The sequence below is a fragment of the Cydia fagiglandana genome, chromosome 20, assembly GCF_963556715.1.
Source record: "Cydia fagiglandana chromosome 20, ilCydFagi1.1, whole genome shotgun sequence".
Taxonomy (NCBI): Eukaryota; Metazoa; Arthropoda; class Insecta; order Lepidoptera; family Tortricidae; genus Cydia; species Cydia fagiglandana.
In genome coordinates this window covers 3,897,522-3,922,122 of record NC_085951.1, presented here as the reverse complement: position 1 = coordinate 3,922,122, position 24,601 = coordinate 3,897,522, and the positions used below count along the sequence as shown (strand labels likewise).

The window sequence follows — 24,601 nt, the reverse complement described above, 5'->3', positions numbered from 1 at the left end:
GGCCAGTTGATCAGTTACTGATAAAGAAAAATATCTTGTGTCGAAGCTGCATCAGGCTGACCGAAATTCACTGCCACTAGGGAATGCTCCCGGTACTGAGTTTGTATGGCGAGAACCGGGAATTCCCGGTTCCGGTACTGTATTTGTATAGAAAGCCAGTACCGGGAGCACTCCCTAACTGCCACGGACTAGACTCGAACTCGTGACCCCGGGATGGTGTCCTGGGCGGGTAGTTCAGTTGTTAGTGACCGGCTCGTATCCCGAAGTCTCGGGTTCGCCCGGGGCAGTAGAATTTTCCATTTTTAGGATCCCGTACTCAAAGGGTAAAACCGGGACCCTGTTACTAAGACTCCGCTGTCCGTCTGTCTGTCTATCCCTCTTTTGAACCGTGATCTAGCTATCACCGTTGACATTTGCACAGATATTTCTGTTGCCGATAACAACAAATAGTAAAAAGAAAATGAAATAAATATTTATGTGGGGCTCCCATAAAAGAAACGTGATTTTATAGCCGTTTTTTGCGTAACTGGTACGGAACTATTCGTGCGCGAGTCCGATTCGCACTTGGCCAGTTTTTCCTTTATAATGGATTCGTTCATTGAGACTATTGTACAGCAGACACGCTTAGCAATGAAATTTACCCAATACCTTTACGCGGTGAAATTACATGTCAAAATGTCAAGCCTCGTCATATCAATGTCAGAAAATTAGGCCCTAATGTGGGGCAATAATTGAGTCTATTGTAACTCCGATACCATTGTGATTAGTGGACGGACCCTATCCCTAAACTAAAGGTAAACAAGTTGAATGACAACAATATAGATTTCAAGCTTATTGCAACACTTCCTAACAAGCTAATATGTACCTGCACAAATGTGAAATGTATCATGTACTTATTGTAGCCGGCTTACTAGAGCGGTATATGAAACTAGGTCCTTATAATAAAACAATTGAATAATAAAAATATATATACAATTAACAAAAACTAATATCCGTCAGTACGTGAGTCTAAACCAAGAGAGAAAATCGGGCAAGTGCGAGTCGGACTCGCGCACAAAGGGTTCCGTACCATAATGCAAAAAACAAACAAAAAAAAAGCAAAAAAAAAACGGTCATCCATCCAAGTAAGTACTGACCACTCCCGACGTTGCTTAACTTTGGTCAAAAATCACGTTTGTTGTATGGGAGCCCCATTTAATTCTTTATTTTATTCTGTTTTTAGTATTTGTTGTTACTTATAGCGGCAACAGAAATAAATCATCTGTGAAAATTTCAACTGTCTATCACGGTTCGTGAGATACAGCCTGGTGACAGACGGACGGACGGACGGACGGACGGACGGACGGACGGACGGACCGGACGGTCCCGTATTACCCTTTGGGTACGGAACCCTTGTTAGCTTGGAGGTTAGGGGGCAGGAAGATAAACAAACGTGCTCGCTTATAGAAGTCCTGTAATCGACTGATCGGTCGGCCGTTGGACGCAGCCAACGGTACTTAGCCTATGCGTACATACTTATAGCTACAACACCCTAAAAAAACAAAAGACGGGCGAATGGCTTAGGTACTTTTTTTTTTTACAACCGGCCAGTGCACGCGGTGACTGCATCGCAGGTTTGCCATTACAGTATGACATATTTTGTATCTGTAGAGCATCAGTTTACGTCCATACAATGGACTTCCTACTACTTATAGTTATTGACTGTGTTCACGTTCAGTCAATGCGAGACAACGTCCGGTACATTCTGATTACCTACCTCTATCCGGTTTCAGGACACTTTCTGCTGAGAGTGCTGAGAGGTGTCGAGAAAGTTAATAGTTTTTGATTTAAAAATAAAAATGTAACAAAAGATGAGATTTATCATTTGAAATCCATAAGTTCAAATTAAAAGACATGCTAATCAGGCCGCCTAGCCAAGGTTACAATCGCTATCGCTTCGACAACGAAAAGCATTATGTATCTCTATCACTCTTCCACATGAGTGTGACAGTGACAGTTGCGTTTCGATCGCTACGGAGCGTTAGCGATTAGCATCTTGGCTACGCGGCCAGGGCTACAGTTACTGTATCTACATCCATAACATGCATGATTTTACTTTATTTTAAGTACAAATCATCTGTGTCAATAAGTTTAATAACCACATCTACTTCTAAGTATCGAGTCAATTAAATATTTAATTGTTTGTTTTCCTTTTGTCACGTTATAATAAACATTAAGTTCATAAGTCATCATTATTATGAGCAAACAATTATTACAGTGATGTATGGCTGACGCACACATTCGGTGATCTACTTACTTAATTTAAAATAAATCATTGGTCAAGTTTCATTTTCATACCTATTTGTATGCTGTTTGATTTAATACATAAACGGGTTCCGTTTCCATCCCAGAATACCTATAACTTTTTTAAGTCAATGATTAATGATGATTTTATATTTATATTTTTTGTATTTTTTTTATGATGATTTTATATTTATATTTTTTGTATTTTTTTTTGTCTTGTTGTTGTATTAATTTTTGTGATACTTACTTTTTTATGTCTGTGTGTCGTTGGCGTATGTGTCGCCACTATAGTTAGTTTTTTTTAGCATTAGAAAGAACTTGCAAGAAGGTAAGCGATCTTGACATGTCTTTTAATTGAAAAACGCTTTTTAAAATTCAAAAACTATTACTTATGAAAGCAGAAGAATATAAATGATCGTATTTAGATTCATAATTGTTACATATTTGCCGTAACTTATTTTTAAAATGTGTTTTTCAAATAAAAGACACATCAAGATTGTTTACCTAATTTCTAATGCTAAAAAAACGAACTATAATTCATAGTTGTAAGTCAGGTCCCCAGGTCCCCACTGAAAACCAGCGCAGCGCCACGGATTGCCGGGGCATTATGCTGAGTATATTTTAGCGTCCAATGTTTTTTATGTCTGCATGTCTTCTTTTCCCACATGTAATAAATTGTAGCGTTAAGTAAATATATTTTCTTTCTTTCTAGTTAGATATTTTTAGTTTCTTAATGAGATTTATTTGGTACTACGCAAATATTATGTACCTCATTATCTACTTATTAAGTTTCCCTTTGCGGAACCCTAAATATGAATCACACGCAGACAGTGCAAAGGTAAACACCGCGTTTATGAATGACTAAGCTCGCAGCCGTCACAATTCTCGCCGCGATAGCGGGTTCAGCAGAAACTGGCACATTCGCGGTTTTGAGCGCAGGAAGGAGTAAGTCGATTTACTACTTATGACTCATAGAGAAGCCGTAGTGGTGGTAGAGTGGCGTTCTATTGGTATGTTCGTGGATAACAAAGGCTAGTCTCTTTTTGAAGTGAAAACTTTTTTAGCGGCGCTGTGCACTTTTTGTGATGGGGAAAAAATATTAAACTCGTAACAGGTGTCACGTGACTGTAAAACGTAAGACGGACACCTGACCTGATCGAAAAACTATTACAATGAGTTTTTCTTTATGGATTTAAATGCCATCTACTCCATCTAGTGAGTCTCTTCTAACTGGTACTACTCGTAATATAACTCGAGTACCTAGTTACCTACTAACAGTGATGTGCTTAGGGGTTTCAAGTAATGCGACGAAATAACGCTAGATGGCGTTAACCTCAATTATACATAGTGCGTCATTGAGTTTTCACTTCTGCGGAGTCCAACCCGTTGTTTTTTTTAGTGTCACTTAAATTGTTTGCTAGGGGTTTCCTTTATTTTTGAAGGTGTTCTCTATCAGCTGCGACTTGGTGATGTGCGTCACATGTATTTTGATGGTTTCGGATTCTGGGATGACCTGACAAATTCTCAAACGAGTCACTTTTAATTGATTTCTAAGCTGTATGGCACCGTTTGCAGACGTTTCCGCTGAATACAAAATTAATTTATCAAAGGTTAATCCGGTACCACATACAGGTACAGCCAAGTACCTACAGCATATATTATAAACAGCGACATCGTAAATTTTATACCATTTTCGGTGCAGCGGACTGGTGTTATTAACGGAATTGGTATAAACAATGTCAACCCTAATGATTAATTAGCGTTAATATTAATCTTAATTTACCATTTCACTTGGAATTATCTATACCTACCAATTCCGCAATTCCGTTAACACCACTCCGCTGCACCAAAAATGCTATAATATTTACGATGTCTGATTATAAACATATCTGACCAAGTTTTAACCGGGCTACCGGTGTCAGTTGGTGTTATTCAATGCGAGATGGTCACCCGAGCGCACAATCTAGTAACATTAGCTGCGATTGACGCGACGATATGCGCCTGCGTCGACCAACTGCGCTCTTCCTGCCGTCAATGTCATAGAGAGACCCCTTTATTGCTTGTATTTTATTATTTTTAGGGTTCCGTAGTCAGCAACTAGGAGACCTTATAGTTTTGCCATGTCCGTCCCTCCATTCCGTCCATTATTTAATTAGGTACTTAGTTACTATAAGCACAGAATAAATAATAAGTAGTACTAGGTACAGAAGACTCACTCTCTAACAAAACGCGTCTGTTACGATCAGCACAGATATGGCCGCTAGGTGGCGACAGCGGCACGTGCGGCTTATGGCTTTCCCCAAAATTAATGTGGAATGGATGTACTTTTAGCGACCTGTAGCAAAGCGACGAAATCGCGAAGTGAGCCACGCCAGTAAGAACTATTAAGATTGAAGCTTTTAAAAAATTCACTTTCTATCAGGTGTGACTAGGGTCAATCGTAGATCATTTTATTATATTTAAAAAACGCTTCGCTGAGGTCGTGGAGGTTTATAAATTTAATCTGGATGGTCAAATAAAACTAACGTATTCCACAACATATTTAATGTCTGTTACTGGAAATCTTTCACTCTTTCCTTATTTATGTAACACGAATCGATCACCAATGAATTTTCACCACGGTTAAAGGTTTTTTTTTATTCTTCAAAAATGGATGAGAAAGATCCATTTTATCCACAAGAGTGCCAAAGTCATTATTTCATAGCGTTCACTTGGATTTTGTTAGTAATGTTCTATTAGTAGGTATATATATATGTAGGTATTTTTCTCACGTTGGTGGGTTGAAAAAATTTACATCTCCTTTCCACTGACGTCCAGTATTTTGCGGGTACGGCTTTCTGCAAATAGAATGCTCGGTGTGAACGTTACTATAGTAGCACGTATACTACTAAAACGGGACCCTGCAGAAAACCGTACCCGCAAAAATCTGGACGTCAGAGGGAAAGAGCTCTTATAGGTAGGTATTTCACTCCGCAACGGAGTCCTACGATGAGGTAGAAGGAGCCGGGAACTCTAGTGTGGTGACAGAAGCCTTCTCCAAAGCGAGGACGGTGTGTTCTTCGCCTAACTGCACGCGGATGTTGCGCGCGTTGCCCCTGCACAGAAAATAACAACAGATTTGTAGAAAGAAAACTAATATCTAGACACGCGGCAGCGTGTCAAGCCAAGTTCAAGCAAAGGAACTGGCTAGCCAGCGCCGAGTGTAATATTACACGAACCACTTGGTGCCACTTTTGACCCTTCTATAACTCAAAACATCTTTGACGTAAACACATAAAACTACGTGTGTTTAATTACATCCATAAGGATATCTAGAAGCCCAAATTTCATGAAGCTAGCTCAAACGGTTATAAAGGTATGAAGGTCAAAAAGTCGTAAATTTTAAGACTGACTTATGACTTATAGTACCTAAACCTAACCTACTTCCAGATGACCTAGAAGGATGAAATTTGGAATCCAGCTTGGTTATTGTGTGTAACCGTAGGAAAAAATCTAAAAATAAAATAAAGTTAAAAAATAGGGGGGGTCCCCATACAAAAAAACCATTTTTTATTGGGACTGACATATAAGTACCTAAACCTAACCTACTTCCAGATGACCTAGAAGGATGAAATTTGGAATCCAGCTCGGTTATTGTGTGTAAGCGTAGGAAAAAATCTAAAAATAAAAAAAAGTTAAAAAATAGGGGGGTCCCCATACAAAAAAATATTTTTTTATTGTAGCGTTGGAACCGTTACAAGCAGATATTTGAAACTACCCCAATATATGTATTATTATATTTGCTATATTAAAATAAAGTTTAGTCAAAAAATAAGTGGTGTCCCCATACAAAAAAACTTGTAATACGCTCTAAACAACCGGCCAACGGTGTGTCGTCGGCGGCGCGCGGCACCACATAATTATACAAAGAACAGAAGTAAAAACCATACAGCGGAAACACAAGAAAAAACATTAAATCTCAATACCTGCCTAGTTTTCTTTACAAAAAGTATTGATATCCCACCAAAAACATAAATGTAAAAAAGGAGAGCCAAGTTCAATACAAAAATTATGCTTGGCTGTGGGGCTCGCCGCAAAAAGAATGGAGATCTAAATGAGTGCCACTGCCAAGTTCCATGCAAAATCCAAATATGTATTTATAGGAACAAAATAACATTATAAATAAGTATTAAACTCTATTTCTTTGCTTTATTGGATACCTATAACAATTGCTGTTATTTAAAAAAATGTGAGATCTTAAAGTAGGTTAGATTTGGCTTGGCCAGATTTTATCAGAATTACAATATATATAAAATGATTGATGTAATGAAAACTGGCCAAGTCAAATCTAACCTACTTTAAGATCTCACATTTTTTTAAATAACAGCAATTGTTATAGGTATCCAATAAAGCAAAGAAATAGAGTTTAATACTTATTTATAATGTTATTTTGTTCCTATAAATACATATTTGGATTTTGCATGGAACTTGGCAGTGGCACTCATTTAGATCTCCATTCTTTTTGCGGCGAGCCCCACAGCCAAGCATAATTTTTGTATTGAACTTGGCTCTCCTTTTTTACATTTATGTTTTTGGTGGGATTAGTCTGACTAAACATATTTTGTGTATAAATAAAAGGAGTGGAATTTTAAATTGAATTTCTCCTAGAAAGTACCTACTAGGTACAGTCGTCATTAGACATAACGGAGCGTATTACCTATGTAGAACGACAACAACAGTGTTCCTCGGAGTCAAGAACGCAACGTGATCAACCGTCTTCTCCAACAGCCCGTTGTGTTCCTCCACAGCCAACCTCACGGAACCCCTCGGGATCCACTTGGAGAAGTGCCCCATGGCGTAGAACATAGGCTGTTTAAAGAACTTACGTATTATGAAGAACGACAACAACAGTGTTCCTTGGTGTCAAGAACGCGACGTGATCAACCGTCTTTTCCAACAGCCCCTTGTGTTCCTCCACGCCCAGCCTCACAGAACCCCTCGGGATCCACTTGGAGAAGTGCCCCATGGCGTAGAACATGGGCTGTTTCACGAACTCGTTGTTCTCGGGGAACACGATGATGGGGGAGTCCACGTAGTTCTTGGCCCAGTTAGGGCCGCCTTGTCTGTTCAGGCACAGGTTCCAGTCGATCCAGCCGACGAGGTTGTAGTTTAGGTCCTGTGGTAAACATTTTTGTTTAATTGTATTGTCGCCGTTTAATTGTATGCCCTTTGTAGGCAGTTTAAGATACTACGTCAATTAATAGTTCGAATTGGGCCGAGAGTGTCCGGAAAGAGAAGAGTTGTGGTATGTATGGGGCCCAATACATTCCACGACTCTTCTCTTTCCGAACAGACTCTAGTCGACCTCTTGCGCACAAGCTAACTCTTCATATGGCCATATCTCACCGGCCGACCGGCGACCGGCCGGCCTAGCCAATATGACAATGTTTGATCTGTCGCCCTTATGGCTTCTCTACACGATGGGCCAACGCCGGCCACTCCAAGGGACGCAGCCATGCGGTAGAATGAGATAGCAATATCACTTGCTCCCTCTAACGCATAAATGCGTCCCTTGGAGTGGCCGGCGTTGGCCCATCGTGTAGAGGAGCCATTATATGGAAGAGTGATAAAGAGACAGAAAAGCGTTACTCTACTCATGTTAGGTACTGTTGATGTTTCAATTCAGAAAGGAACGCTCATATCATAATCATAATTATGATAATCATAATGTAGTAAAGTAATTTACTTCCAAGATGTCATGGATGTAGGACTGGGCACGTGACCAGTCTCCGAGCGATACTTTTTCCAACTCCCAAGGCATAGAACCTGTAAGACAATGTGTAAAATTAAATACTTTGTGTGTGGTTTTTATTATTTATTGATTACTTAATGTTATAATTCATTTAAAAATGACGATAATTTGTTATTACTAAGTTAGACCAAGAAAAGTCTGCAGAGATTTTGACAGCACACGCAGTGCAAGTGTTATAATTTCATAGAAGTTAGACGCTTAAAATAACACCTGCACTGCGTGTGCTGTCAATATCTCTGCACACCTTTCTTGGTCTATATAACTCTAATTATTTTGTAATATTTGTATAAGTTTTCTTTGTAATTTAATATTCTGAAATTCCTTGTGTGCATTACCTTCGCAAGCTTCAGTGGCAATGATGAACTTATCTGGGTGTTTCTTGACGGTTTCTTCGAGTAAGAAAGCTGGCGTGAACTTGTCGGTATACCAGTGTACTGCTATACCGTCGATCCAGCCCAATACCTCTGGATACTTCGCTACCATCTGTGGGCAATATTTATTTTGTATTAAGTTTACTACATAATACAGGGCTCTCCAAACCCCGGCCCGCGAAGCGTTCCAATCCGGCCCGCGGGAGCCAGGCTCCAGGTGTTCAACTGTTCAGCCTTAACAGCAGCAACCAGAAAGGCCCCTCACCCGTCTCGGCGCCGACGGTGGCCCGCGCGAAAATTCTGAGGCGCAGTATGGCCCTCAGGTAAAAAAGTTTGAAGACCCCTGACATAATAGAATATCATAATAAACCTCTTTATTGCACAACCTCAAAATTTTACAAGGAAACCCACATTAATAATCTAACCAAAGGCAAAGCGTTAGTTTGTCAGTTCAAGCGGAGGACAGTATACAGGCCATTTTTAGGTCTAGGTTTTTTAACGTTTCTTATGAATAAACGTAAAAGCTGCCCGAATTACAATCGTTTCCAATGTATTTACCACACTATTGGCGACAATGGCGACATATTTCGGGCCCGTCGGGGGCCCTTCCTCAAGTCTTCTTCAAGTGAGTGAAACAGTTGTCGTCTAAACAGTTTAAAATATGTATGTCTCACGAATACTTACCACATTAAACCATACTGGAAGAGTGACCCTCTGGTCGTCCACTGTCAGAATCTTCACGTGGTTAATATCGGAGGAGTTCTTTATCGTAGGCCCCAAGTTGTTGATGATCCACTGGCCCTAAGTAAAATAATAACCCCCTTATTCATATACGCGCTACAAACCTCAATTAGCTAATAATCGTTTGTCCTTATCTGTCATTTTGGCTTTTGTATTTGTAAGAAAGGGATAAAACATAATTTAACTAAATCAGGGCCGTAAAGTTTTATGAATAAGGGGGTAATAATATACAGCATGTGTCTGACCATGGGGCTTTAATTCCAGTGCTTGATTTTACTCGCTAAACTGAGCAACTTTTACTATGGGACCAACCCTAAAATCGGGGAATTTTTTTTGGCTTTTCCATAGAAAACGTCGACATCTGATCAGCAAGACTGTATGAAAAACTAAAAAAAGTTTCCGGATTTCGGGGTTGGTGCCATAATGAAAGTAGCTCAGTTTAGCGAGTCGAATCGAGCCCTGGATTTAAAGCCCCATGGTCAGTAACCCCCTGTATAATCTATATTTAACAAAATCCAATAATGTTCAATAGGTACTTCCGAGCGGAGAGGATGGGAGAGGATCGTGCTGTGAGCCTTCGGGTCGGGCACAGTGAGACAAAAGGGCTTCGCAGATGCGATTTCGCTCACGGCTAAATTAGTTCACGCTTCACGCTACGCCACAGCTGTGAGAAGACGGTATGTGGGGCACCCGGGCGGAAAATGTACGTCTGGGCGTCCCAGATACCGCTGGAGTATAACGAAGCCCTAAAAGACCTGTTCGCCCTCGGGATACCCAACAGGCGTGAAGTGGCGCAGAATAGGGCAGAGTGGTGTTCTCTTGTGTCAGAGGCCAAGATCCTTTTTGGGTCACTGATCCAGTGAAGTATGTAAGTACTTATTCGACACAACTTAGGCATTGGTCAATGCAGTCAAAACCATTTGAGGGAAATTCCGTTTTCCACCAGCGTATTTTTTTAACCGTCGAATACGTACTATAAACTCCATGTCAGGTGAATGAAAACGTGTAACCAGTAATTGAAGCCGGATGAAGGTTAGTGGTATTTACCTACACCTCTTGTAAAGGATGACTCACGCTAGACCGGGCCGTGCCCGGGCCGAGTCGCCCGACTTGTCATTTTCCATGACGGCTGATCGGTGATCACGTGGTGCTTTCCATAGAAAACGAAGCTCCGGCAGGCGTGGCTCACTCCGCAATTTCGTCGCTTTGCTACAGGTAGCTAAAAGTACATTCGTTCCACCCCAATTTTGGGGAAAGCCATAAGCCGCGCGTGGCGCTGTCGCCACGCCCCAAGTAACACACAAGCAGGATAATAGAGTAAAATTATCATCTTATTCAAATTAAGATTGCATAAATTTTGTGTATATGCGGTGGAAATTACTAAATTCGGAATAAGAAAATATGTGGGCCTAGTGGGGCCCTTATACCAATAAATGCTGAATAAATTGTTTATACGACAACGGTTTCACTCACTTGAATTTAAAATATGTCTCACGAAAGTTTAATATCGATTAAATGCTGAATAAATTTTGCATAGTATCGGTTTTGCATATTAAAGCTGAATAACACTTATTTCTTACACAGTTACTTAGACATTATTCAGCTTAAAGCATTTGTGGTTACTAAAAGCTGCATAATAGCAGCATTAGCAGCAATTAGCTGTATATATTCTGTGTTGTATGATTTTAAGCAGACAATATTAAGAAAAATGTGATAGTGGCTACTAAATGCTGAAAAGAAGCGTCGGTGAAGACTTTCAACTGTATAAAAGCGGTTGCAGTTTCTGTTTTAACGTTAGTTTTTGAATAAAGGTGGACGCTATTACTGGAAGCTGTAATAAAATCCACATATTATTTGTTATTCAGTAGCTGCATATATGGGTTAATTATGGCTTTTATTGACATAACGTCTGAATAATAAATACTAAAACAACACTTATACTTAAGTTATAGCGATTTTAGTACACATATACTATATTTTCTTGCTAAAAGCTGCAAAATGAACGCAATGAGAAGCGCTATTCAAACTACTGCTTAGTATCAACAAGTGCGCAGTGGAGAGGGTTCCGTAGCTTTATACACGGTCAACAGTGCTACTTGAGTCTGATTGCTTTGAGCTTGAGCGTGTTTTTATTTTATTTTGAACGCATCAAGAATAAATACGCATATTCTTTAATCCAACCATTATTTAAAAAATCGAGGTTTAGTTTTCTTAAAAATTCTCTTCGATTGGTTATTTTACACAAGATGCATAGTCCTTTTAATTAGAGATGCACCGGATATCCGGTTACTATCCGGCCTTTCCGGCCACTATTTTACTTATCGGCCGGATACCGGATAGTGACCTTCTATTCGGCCGGATACCGGATAGTAACATTGCAGGATTTCGGAGTAAACAAATTGGATTTAAGAAACAGACACGGTCATAATCGTACTTGTTTATTATTTTAAAACAATTTAATAATTCCACTGACTTGCACGCGCACTCATTTCGAACCTAGAAATGAGTCCGCGCGAACGTTTACTAGGAAACAGGTCAAACCTGCAGAATGCGCACCTGAAAAACCGAAATGTAGGTATAGTTCCGCCGGCCGAATATCCGGAAGGCCAGGGTCCAGGCCGGATATCCGGAATCCGGCCAAACAACTATCCGTTGCATCTCTACTTTTAATGACGTAAAACAATTGCTAGTTACCATCGTAAACACTGTTAACTGACCATTTTCATACCTTATTGCAACGAGATAAAGTTTACCAATGGCCATTTAAGGTTGTTGTTAGTTGGCAAACAATGTGTCAAATGCTAGTTTGTTGCATTAAAAAGTTGTAGACTGGACTGGGTATGAGAAAAATAAAATAATCACCCTCATAGCGAAATCGATTCTCCTGTCGATTTTGAACAGACTGTTTTTCGTTTTCAAGTGGGTCTACTCATACCCATCCCACACTGTACTCGTACTCATACCTAAACAATACTGCCCATATCGAACTATACTTAATTGTACTCATACCCGTGATACCCGCTACTAATATGAATGAATGAATGATATACCCTCACCTTTGCACCTATACCATATTCATATTCATACCATACTCGTAACCATACCACTCATACTATATACATCTTCGTACTCACGTCGTACATCTTTGCGTTACCTTTACCTACTACATATTTGTCGGAACTGATAACGGAAAAAATAACTGTGTAAACTGCCGTGCCCCCAGATTTATCATATAACTTATATATTATATCGCGTTTATAATATTAATGGGAATTAGGATTGAATATTGCCCGTGTTACATACCTATAATGTTTTATCATCAAAGTAGTGAGGATCTATGTGGTTTTTACTATTTGTGTATAGTACCCTAATAGGCTTTAAGATTGAGAAAACAATTACTATTATACTGATGTTATTCAAAACTTGTTGTGTTAAGACCATTATTATCTAACATGTTGCTTAGTAACGCGAATAATGTGAATGCTTATTCAGAAATTAGCACAATAATAGCTGTGGCAGCAGCTTATATTCAGCACAGTCGGACGCCATTACGGTTGCTCACTTTCTAACCTCTACAATTATATAGGAATTGAAAATGAACTGAAAAACCCATTTTATTCATTTATAAAACTAGTTTTATCGTAGCATAACTTGTTAAAGTACATTTTCTATCACTAAAACATCTAAACACCGCAGAAAAATTAAAATTTTTAATGTGGAGTACTAAATTTTCTATATTTACTTTTGAAACGGTGCATTATTTACGCGGCGCTTTAAAATTTTAAATAATATGCATATATATATTAACAGTAAAGTCGCATGCGCAATGAAATTGAAGTTATGTAAACATCAAATAAATATATGGGTGATGTCCTCCTTATTTTGTAAGTTTTCACTGCAGAAACTACATTTGACACGAGTTCACAAATTAAAATGGAAGACAAATCATTGATTTAACACAAATATCTGAATATATTTTCTGTAAAAATGCACTTTGGAACCAAAAGCTTCATAACGTGTGAATAACTGATTCATTGTGTACAAAGCTGGATAACTTTGGTTTAAAAGCGGTATATAAGCTTTTGACAGCCTCTATACAAGTGTTATTCAGCGATTCAATGTGTGGGCATACACTTATATAGCTATTACATTACTGTTATTCAGAAATAAGCGGCGTGGGCACTGCCCACTTTGCGCCCAAACCTTCTGTATAACGTCTGTATAACGCTTATTCAGCTGTTATACAGCTACCTTATTCAGCATTAAGTACGGCATGCTCTATTATTCAAACAATATTCAGCTACGTTGTGTTACTTGGGGCCATATCTGTCCTGGCCGCGTAGCCAAGATGCCAATCGCTAACGCTCCGTAGCGATCGAAAAGCAACTGTCACTGTCACACTAATGTGGAAGAGTGATAGAGATACATAATGCTTTTCGCTGTCGAAGCGATAGCGATTGTAACCTTGGCTAGGGGGCCTGATCGTAACAGACGCGTTTTGTTAGAGAGTGAGTCTTCTGTAACTAGTACTATTATTTATTCTGTGGCCCCGGCCCGGCCGGAAAATCCCGGGACAAAACGAGAGGAAATTGATGAAAGGATTCAGAGGATTCAGTATCAAAGTATTTATTACCATTGATCCCGGTGTCCAACCCAGATCTTGGAATCTCGTGAATGGTAAAAACGCGTTCTGAGGCTCATTGGTAGTGGTGACTGCCCAAATGTCGATGTCATGCTTCTTATATTCACGTATGAATCTGAAAAAGAGAGCTGTGTAAGATTGGACCGGTATATTAACGTCGTACGTCCCATCATACAAAGTTTCCCTATTTGTAATTTGAACCTTGTTGTATAATACATTGGGATGACTTTCGTTTGTTTTAGAAAACAATTAAACTAAAGAAATGCTACTTTATGTAGTTTTTTAAAGGTTCGAAATAGACTGAAACAGAGTGTACTTACATGGTAATGCACATTGGGCCTTACGAGGTTAAGTACTTGTTAGTGTTTCATCCAAATGCTAAAGTTACCTACACCTACACAGGACCTATAAGGCCAGCCCCTATTTCACCACGGTGACAGGTGCGAGAATTTTCCACATCACTGTAACTGACGTCACAGGCCTCCATAGGCTCCATGTGCTTGTTTGCCACCAACATTTTAATAAAAATAAAAAAAACTCTATTCCTCCATCACATGCCCTCTGTGTTCGCGAACTTTTGGTAACAAAATCGGCTACGTCAGCCACTTGCGAACACACTGTGGTGTCACCTCTTACATAGATAATCTTTGTTATAACCTTCATATATTTAAGGAGAAACATATGAAATACTCGTATAGTCAGCATTATTCCAGCATTCGCTTGTTTCATTAACTCATCCTTTCCGAACCTTACATGGCGACTCTGCCATTTTTGTGCCCCAGAGCACAACTGGATACCGCTTTAAAGTGATAACTAACTTCGCGATGTAATTGGCGAAAGTCTGCATGTATTCTTTCTTGATGAAGCCTGGACCCGAGGGCTGCTCGTTGGTCTTCATCCATTTCGGCGGGGACCACACCGTGGCCACGATGTGTATGTCCGACGTTGCCACATCCTTGATGTGCTGGATCATCGGGATCTGCATACAAATTAACAATTATAATAGACTTTTGTGTAGATTTTAATCGGCTTTAATGTTGCCTTACATCGTATTGTCATAGGAACCTTCCGAGTAAAATGCAAACTTAGACTAGCCGCGCCGGAGCGGCCCGACTCCAGCCGGTCGGTGGTAATGTACAAACATTAGGTGGTGTAAGTATATTTAAAATTAAATAAAAATAAAAAAAACAATACGAAATTTAGGTGTAACAAAAATACAAAAAGTTATGTTCCACCATACAATGACTGGGGATCGAACCGGGAATCTTCCGTTTGTAAGCAAAAAAGCGGCTGTTTGCATAACACGCCATGATAGTTCTTAGCTAAGCTGACGAACTTCGTGTACTTATTCTCGCTTAGGTCAATTAACTACCTGTCAAATATCAGTGTCAACAAAATTGCACTAAACATGACGGCACTCCAAATTCGAGCCGTGGTCAGCCCGGCAACGTCGGAAATGGTATGGCAACGTCGCAAATGTATCTGTACACGACATTTGTGACACACACATACGTAAAATTGATGAAAAGTTAACTATGATTTTTGCATGATTTCTGTAAGTATGAAACATTGTTTTCCTGTTAATTTCGCGCAAACGAATATTCGAAAGAAGATAAATGCGGAAATATTTATGTACTAATAGTGTGTAGTTAGTTACTTAATGAGCTTTGATTGAATTTTGTATGAAAATCGAACCACCTTAATTTAGTATGTGATATAATTTTAATGGACCGCCGGACGCGCCGACCCCAAGTGAAAGGGACAAGGACAAGAGAATGATGATAAGTATATTTTAAAGGAAATTGACCTTGTAGTTGAGGTCCTCCGGCGCGAGCGTGTAGTTGGTGAGCTGTCCGTCGTTCACCGGCAGTTCATTGTACGCGTAGTAGTGCGTCGAGAAGTCGCTGCCACCGATGGGTATGCGCAGCATGTTGTATTCCAGGCCATTCTTGCCGAAATATGATCTAAGTGCAGCAAACATTGAATCAATCAGGACCCCTATTCGACAAGCGACGTTTGACGTATCGTGTTGATCTCCCGTTGGTGTGGGAAAAATCATAACTTCTCGAATACGTACAAAATTTGACATTAACAATCCACAGTTAGGGTGACAAGCAAACCAAACCGAACCACCCTTAGTTTAGAGTTGAGTTTTGGTTGTACCAAATGATATTATCCACCGTTGATGGAATCAACACTCAGTATGCAATAAAATCAACTGTTGATTTGACGTGGATGCGAAATCTGACAGTTGTAGGTACATGTCGAATTTGGCCCCAGTTAAGACGGTGTGCATTGCAGTGGCGGATTTGCAGTCTTTGCCGCCTTAGGCCCCAGGCCCTATAGCGGCCCCTTTCTCAGTACCTATCATAATTTTTACAACATTTTGAGTTATTTATTGTTATCATCAGCGAATTATTTGTCATAATTTGCCGCCCCTAATATCTTGCCGCTCTAGGCCCGGGTCGGGCCTACTTGGCCTTATGGCAAATCCGCCACTGGTGCATTGGTTAATATAATCTTAAACTCTACGAGGCAAAAGAAGTTAGTAAAGTTTGACAGAAAACAATTGGATTTATAGAAATCTGCAGACTCTCCAGTGCTCTTTATGAAGAGGGTCCAAGGGAAACTCCTTTATAAGCAATGGCTTATGAGCTTATGACTCCAAAAGAGGCCGGACAGACGATATAGCGTCAACGTGGCATCTGTGACAGGAACCTATAACCGACACATGTGTCGCTTAATTTCGAACTCGGGTAAATCCATTCGACCCTCTCAGCAAATATCTACCCTATTATTACCTTTTCTTAATACCAAAATCGCATATTTAATCTGACAGATGGATTTATCCGAGTTTGAAGTTAAGCGACTCACATTTAGATATAATAAGCTAGATAAAAAAGCGTTTATTTGATTGCCACAAATATATACACAGAATTTGAAATATACAGGCAGACAGAAGATTTTTTTCGTCCATGAAAATAAGGGTGGGAAGCCGATTCCATGATAGGTATGGCAACGCGGTGCAGTAGCTGCATTTCTTGGTTAAAAAAATAAATGTGTCGGTTCCTTATTCCTTATACTATTATGGTTCCTGTAGGTCACTAGGTGACTCTACGTAAATCAGTTTTTTCTAGACATTTCTGGGATTTCTTGTTGTTAAAATGAGACTTACTTGATCAAATAGTCTTGTAAACGCGCAGACGAGAAGTTAGACCAGTGAATGCCGGCCGCGTCGGTGACCGCGCCGCCGAACCCTTCGATGGTCTGACTCTTCTTCGATGGATCTATCACTAGAGTATGCGAAGTTCCGTCATCTGAAAAGCAAGTCGGGGGATAAGATAATAAACTTTTTACTAACCCCCATAGGCGTACGCACGGTGGGGCAAGTGGGGCAACTTGCCCCACCCTGGTCTGTGGTCTGACGAGAAGCTAAAAAAAATTAGGAACAATTAAGGCACGTAACCCTACTTCTGTCCCACCCTTTAAAAAATGCTGGGTATGCTATGCTAACCCCATTAGAGTCAGTCCAAGTTGGCAAGCGACAGAGTGTAGAGGCGCGTTTAAAATAGGTAGTTATTTACGATACAAGTGCGGAAACGTGTATGTGAAAGACAGGACGTGAAGAAATGTGTACATATTTATGAACTCGACTGTAACATTTAACAAATCAATACAGTATAGGTACTCACTCCATTTGTAGTATGACCTAAACTCTCCTTCATGTTTCTTGAAACGTGATCCAGCCTGAAACGCAACACCATGTTGGTTAGGGCATATAATGATAGTAGTAATAATAAGACTTAAAAACCCTCTACGCTATACGCCAAAAAAATCGTAAAATGGATTATGCCAAAAATGCCTTACCTACATAGTTTTACGAAAGGGGTTGTGCACAAATCACGCGAGGTGTTTTCGGCTACTTTCTGACCCCCCCTCCCCCTTAGTGATATTTGGTGAGGTTTTTGGCTACCCCCCTCCCCCCACACAACCTCACGTGTATTTTTTTGAAATTTTTCCATTCGACCTAATTTTAAGATAAATAGTATTTTATACATATAGAAAATCTTGTTTATTTTTCTAATTTCGTTAAATAGGCTGGCTACCTATTTTGAAGTGTAGAGTGAAGATTTATGATTAACGAAACCGAGAAAAAGTATCTACTCATGTGGTAGGTTTTTTTTTCTTAGTTTCGTTCACTGTAGAAAAATACACGTGAGGTTTCCTTATACCCCCCTCCCCCAACGTGAGTTTTTCGTGACCCCCCTCCCCCCATCGAACCTCGCGTGATTTGTGCACAAGCCCAAAGGGCTGATACTGTTCAAACTGCTGGATCGATTTCTATCAAACAGCTAATAACCACCGCAATGAAACTCGCTTTCACGTAAAAAAAAACTGCATTAAAATCGGTATATCTGTTGGAGTGCTACAATGCCACAGACAGACAGATATTGGCGTCAAACATACAACACCCCTCTATTTGCGTGGGGGGTAATATAACAGAAAATTTCATAATTATCACGCCTTGACACTGGATGGTTCGATATAGCATCATTACGACGGTTATACCTAAAGCCTTCATTGTTGACACAGCTGGCAACTATAGGAAAAATTATCATCAAATTATTATCATGAGAAATACCAATGGGTACATATTTGCTTTACATATGTTGCGATTGTTGCCATGGCAATAAAGGATGACTCACGTTAGACCGGGCCGTGTCCGGGCCGGAGCTTCCGGAGCGTACTTTTCTATGACATGACACGCGATCACGTGATGCTTTCCATAGAAAACGGTCCGGAGCTCCGGTCCGAACACGGCTCGTGATTCGGTCAAATTGTGTTTTTTGAAAAACTAATTATATCCAGCATTCTATGAATGTAGTATGATACCTTTGGGTATGGTGCTTTACGCACACTAGCGTCCCTCCCCCTCCCCCTGACGCAACCTCCCCTTTTAGCTTGAAATATGTCCCGGTTTACGGTTTTTTTTATTTTTGAGAAAAGTATTAGAGTTAGGAAAAAAGTGTCAAGGCAAGAAATGTTCCCTATTAAATTCTTAACAAAAAAGGTTATATTATTTTTTTTGATACGACGCAGCATATTGATGTTTTAGCTAGATGAACTTCGACAAAATTTTACCGTTGAAAAACTTGTTGAAGTTCAATATAACATAGTACGTGACAGTACTGAAAGAAATCTTCACGAAGAATAAGCTTGCAAGCTTATTCTCCGTATTAGTTTTATTTCAGTACTATCACGTATTAACTTATATTGAACTTCAACAAGTTAATACATGAATATGGTGAGTCTTACCAAAAAGTTGTATATAACCTTTTTTGTTTAAAATTTATTAAGGATTATTTCTTACCTTGACACTTTTTTCCTAACTCTAATACTTTTCTCAAAAACAAAAAAAAAACCGTAAACCGGGACATATTTCAAGCTAAAAGGGGGGGTTGCGTCAGGGGGAGGGGGAGGGACGCTAGTGTGCGTAAAGCACCATACCCAAAGGTATCATACTACATTCATTGATTGCTGGCTATAATTTGTTTTTCTTGCCCATACATTAGAACATAATTTAACCGAATCATCGGTCTAACGTGAGTCATCCTTACTTAACGCTGTAGTTAAAGTGGAGTTACCTTACCTTTATTTCTTCGGCAAATCAAGCGAGCGGCTTGATTTGCCGCTCGCCGCGCCACCGGTCGCGTGCGTCCAGGTGATATACAGTAATCGGCACGGACGATGCCACGCCGCGGGATTTCGAACTCGCGTGTAATCTCGTCGCAGTAGGTCGTGTTACACACACACACTACGGATCTTTCCTCTATCTGCCGCGGCTTAATGAAAGTGTAGGCGACATATTTGCCGCTCGCGGACTCCTCGCGTGTGATCTCGTCGCAGTAGGTCATATTGCACATACACACTACGGACCTTTTCCCTATCGGTCGCGGCTTAATGAAAGTACTTACCTCAGAGGAAGTGTAGGCGACATATTTGCCAGTCGCGGGCTCCTCGCGTGTGATCTCGTCGCAGTAGATCGTGTTGCACACGCACACTACGGATCTTTTCTCTATCGGCTGCGGATTAATGAAAGTAGGTACCTCAGAGGAAGTGTAGGCGACATATTTTCCGGTCGCGGGCTCCTCGCGTGTGATCTCGTCGCAGTAGGTCGTGTTGCACACGCACACTACGGATCTTTTCTCTATCTGCCGCGGTGCACATGGTTTGTCTGTGAACACATATAAATAATCGTCATACAGGTCATACTGATTAGGAGGTGCCCTACCCTAAAAAAAATGTTGTTGTAGGTTTTATTTTACCGTTCTGTCGCCATACATGATATATGTATCCATACCAAATGGCAGTTTTCTAGCCCTAACGATCACGGCGGAGCAAAGCTACAAGCAGACAGACGGATACGGCGATCTTAGACTACGGAACCTTAACAATGTGTAGAATATACTTACATTAGATACGATTTTTAGACATTAGATAAGATAAGATTTAATTTTTGCAATAAATAATTATAATCATTAGATAATATAATTTTATTCATTAAAAAATCTACCTACATTATTTTTGATGTTACCTAATCGAATTTAAACTGTCGTGCGTGCGTCATACTAGCACTAATCTAACTTTACGGTTTAACTCGCGTAATATTATCGTGACCGCTACCTACCTACTCATGTTAGTGCTTGAAAATGGAACTCCGTCATGTCGTGCGAACTAAGTGACAAAAATACGTGAGTAACCGTAGAATTAGCTTAAAGGCCAGGCCACACCGGATGCGTGTGCGTGACGTGCGCGTGCACGTACGCGTCCCGCTGCGTTGTAGAATATGAAAACTGATAAGAGAGGACACACCGCTTGCGTGACGTGTGCGTGTCGTGCGCGTACGCGTGACTTGCACGCAACGCAGCTCCGACGAGACAAACCGGCTGCGTGCTGCGTGCACGCGTCCACGCAGCGGAGCGGCAACGTCGCTTCGTTGCGTGCAGTGATGACGTTGTGTTTAACTGCGTTCCCTATGAGAGGGCAAACCGAGCAGGTTCGGACGCGCACAGCTCGGTGCTGCATAGGTGCTGTGCGTGTACACGCGCAGCCACTTGTATTTATTTACAACTCGGCCGGTGCGCGTGCTGGTTTTTAATACGGATTCAGTGATAAAAGAAAAACTAATTAAAATCTTTCGTTAATATGAATGTATATTTACAACATAGCACAAAGATTACCACAAATACGTCTTAAAAAAATTAATTTGGCCTGTGGGAAAGAATCGATTTTAGGTATTAACGATACTATTGTAAAACAAGGTTGTTGTATTGTGAACTATTTTGCGTCGGTGAACAATAATATTATGTACTCTCAACTATCTCGATTCAAATATGAGACATTTTTTTCTTCTAATTGCAATGGCGGCATTAGGTGAGCAGCTTCCATTATATTTGGGGAACCCTAAGGCCCCATTCGAACGAGCGCTTTTTCAACGCGCATTAAAAAAGCGCTTGAATCCGTCCGCACGCTAAATTCGATTTAGCTGCCAACGCTTAAAGTCGAAAATCCAACAACGCTTGATAAAAAGCGCCACCGACATCGTGTGAATAAATAAATACATATCTATCTAATGTAAGTATCCATTTGTGTAATTCAAACGCTTTATTAACGCGCGTTGATAAAGCACTCGTGTGAATGAGGCCTTAGGGTTCCGTTTTGATACGGAACCCTAAAAAACTCAATTTTATAGAACATAATAAACGGTTCTTACCAGCAGTGACGATTCCCAAAGTAATCATCAGTGTGAAGATTATCACGGCGATCTTAGTGGCCGCCATTTTCACGTCTCTCCGGCCCGACTGCCGGAAACGAACTGGGACTGGGTTCCGTCGTCCTGCCGGTTCCGTGCCGCAGATTACTTATCTACTTAAATACTCGGAACAGCCGGCCTAGCCAAGGTTACAATCGCTATCGCTTCGACAACGAAAAGCATTATGTCTCTCTATCACTCTTCCATATTAGTGCGAAAGTGACAGTTACGTTTCGATCGCTACGGAGCGTAAGCGATCGGCATCTTGGCTACGCGGCCAGCTGTATAACCAATGACCGTCGAATTTAATTTTGCGAAAACAATAGCCGCACTTGTTCAATTGTTAAATACTGTAGGTATGTTTAGTTAGTTGAGTTTAACTAGTTATTAACCACTCACATGATTGATATTTTTCAGTGAATAGGTATGCGAACCTATCGTACCGGCAAATATTAGACCATTTTGTTTTCAGGCAACTATATAAAATTTGGTATTTGAGTTCTAATATGCAATATGCAGCTCACCAGGATGTCCCAGACTTCCTCGATAAGTCTCTTAACTTCACGTAAGTTTTTACAGGCAATCAAAACTATTTCAATTAGTTTTAACATGATTATTAATTAATTCGAATACAAGCGTTACAAAACACAACTGTCAACATTTACGCACACTCACACACACATAGGTAGGGGGCTATTCATAAATTACGCCATTTCAAATGAGGGGGGGGGTCTGGACATCGGATGATGGTCGCATGACGTAGGGGGAAACGGGGTCATTGGATGATTTTAGGGGGGGGGGGGAGGGGGGGTAAAAAAATCGTCAAAAATTGATGACGTAATTTATGGGCAGCTCCTAGGTAAGTAATAACTTTTTACTATTTCATATTTTTGCTGACGTGATCTAGTCCTGGAATGACGTATTAGTGAGAGCGAGATGTATAGAATAGAAAGTAAATTACGTAGACTCAGTAAATGACTCATGGTACGGGTACTGTTTTGAATTGTTTAAACAAGCAAGCGTGTAACTCGAGCGAAGGAAAGTAGATACATACATTGCCAAAGCAAGTACTGCCATCCACCGTCCATATTGCCACTTGTTCTGCCATCTTGTGTGCCACGTGGGAAGCCTTAACTTCACATTTACGCCTCGTGCCAAAAATCTGACGGCTCCTATATGCTGCCCCCTATAGTTCATGCTCCCTACTATAGCACAGGTAACTAACTCCGCCGGCAGGCGTGACTACAGGTAGCTAAAAGTCCATCCGTTCGACCCCAATTTTGGGGTTTGCCATAAGCCGCGCGTGGCGCTGTCGCCACCTAGCGGCCATATCTGTGCTGATCGTGACAGACGCGTTTTGTTAGAGAGTGAGTCTTCTGTACCTAGTACTATTATTTATTCTGTGCCGCCGGGTCATGTCCATATATGTATAACTGATCCCACCAAAAACATAAATGTAAAAAAGGAGAGCCAAGTTCAATACAAAAATTATGCTTGGCTGTGGGGCTCGCCGCAAAAAGAATGGAGATCTAAATGAGTGCCACTGCCAAGTTCTATGCAAAATCCAAATATGTATATTTATAGGAACAAAATAACATTATAAACAAGTATTAAACTCTATTTCTTTGCTTTATTGGATACCTATAACAATTGCTGTTATTTAAAAAAATGTGAGATCTTAAAGTAGGTTAGATTTGACTTGGCCAGTTTTCATTATATCAATCATTTTATATTTATTGTAATTCTGATAAAACCTGGCCAAGCCAAATCTAACCTACTTTAAGATCTCACATTTTTTTTAATAACAGCAATTGTTATAGGTATCCAATAAAGCAAAGAAATAGAGTTTAATACTTGTTTATAATGTTATTTTGTTCCTATAAATACATATTTGGATTTTGCATAGAACTTGGCAGTGGCACTCATTTAGATCTCCATTCTTTTTGCGGCGAGCCCCACAGCCAAGCATAATTTTTGTATTGAACTTGGCTCTCCTTTTTTACATTTATGTTTTTGGTGGGATATCAATACTTTTTGTAAAGAAAACTAGGCAGGTATTGAGATTTAATGTTTTTTCTTGTGTTTCCGCTGTATGGTTTTTACTTCTGTTCTTTGTATAATTATGTGGTGCCGCGCGCCGCCGACGACACACCGTTGGCCGGTTGTTTAGAGCGTATTACAAGTTTTTTGTATGGGGACACCACTTATTTTTTGACTAAACTTTATTTTAATATAGCAAATATAATAATACATATATTGGGGTAGTTTCAAATATCTGCTTGTAACGGTTCCAACGCTACAATAAAAAAATATTTTTTTGTATGGGGACCCCCCCTATTTTTTAACTTTTTTTTATTTTTAGATTTTTTCCTACGTTTACACACAATAACCGAGCTGGATTCCAAATTTCATCCTTCTAGGTCATCTGGAAGTAGGTTAGGTTTAGGTACTTATATGTCAGTCCCAATAAAAAATGGTTTTTTTGTATGGGGACCCCCCCTATTTTTAAACTTTATTTTATTTTTTGGTTTTTTTCCTACGGTTACACACAATAACCGAGCTGGATTCCAAATTTCAGTCTTCTAGGTCATCTGGAAGTAGGTTAGGTTTAGGTACTTATATGTCAGTCCCAATAAAAAGTGGTTTTTTTGTATGGGGACCCCCCCTATTTTTTAACTTTATTTTATTTTTAGATTTTTTCCTACGGTTACACACAATAATCAAGCTGGATTCCAAATTTCATCCTTCTAGGTCATCTGGAAGTAGGTTAGGTTTAGGTACTATAAGTCATAAGTCATAAGTCAGTCTTAAAATTTACGACTTTTTGACCTTCATACCTTTATAACCGTTTGAGCTAGCTTCATGAAATTTGGGCTTCTAGATATCCTTATAGATATAATTAAACGCACGTAGTTTTATGTGTTTACGTTAAAGATGTTTTGAGTTATAGAAGGGTCAAA

The 24,601-nt window shown here is 40.0% G+C and overlaps 1 protein-coding gene across 1 annotated transcript; it reads right to left on the bottom strand.

The window, feature by feature from the left end:
- Nucleotides 1-4,865: 4,865 nt before the first annotated feature.
- On the bottom strand, nt 4,866-21,703 carry LOC134674348 (lysosomal acid glucosylceramidase-like). The gene is made up of 12 exons (XM_063532399.1): nt 21,603-21,703; nt 19,936-20,063; nt 17,521-17,575; nt 17,004-17,145; nt 15,636-15,792; nt 14,647-14,807; nt 13,820-13,943; nt 9,130-9,246; nt 8,410-8,557; nt 8,009-8,088; nt 7,149-7,438; nt 4,866-5,378 (listed from the first exon to the last, which is right to left on the bottom strand). The coding sequence occupies exons 1-12, from the start codon at nt 21,667-21,669 to the stop codon at nt 5,267-5,269; spliced, it is 1,581 nt and encodes a 526-aa protein (XP_063388469.1). The 5' UTR covers nt 21,670-21,703; the 3' UTR covers nt 4,866-5,266.
- Between the last annotated feature and the right edge of the window lie 2,898 nt (nt 21,704-24,601).

Coding starts and splice junctions, on each gene's coding strand:
- LOC134674348 (XM_063532399.1), bottom strand. CDS start 21,669: ATGGCGGCCACTAAGATCGCCGTGATAATCTTCACACTGATGATTACT. Junction 8,558..9,129: donor TTCCAGTATGGTTTAATGTG/GTAAGTATTCGT, acceptor TATTGCCCACAG/ATGGTAGCGAAGTATCCAGA. Junction 5,379..7,148: donor GTTGTCGTTCTTCATAATAC/GTAAGTTCTTTA, acceptor TTTTCTGTGCAG/GGGCAACGCGCGCAACATCC.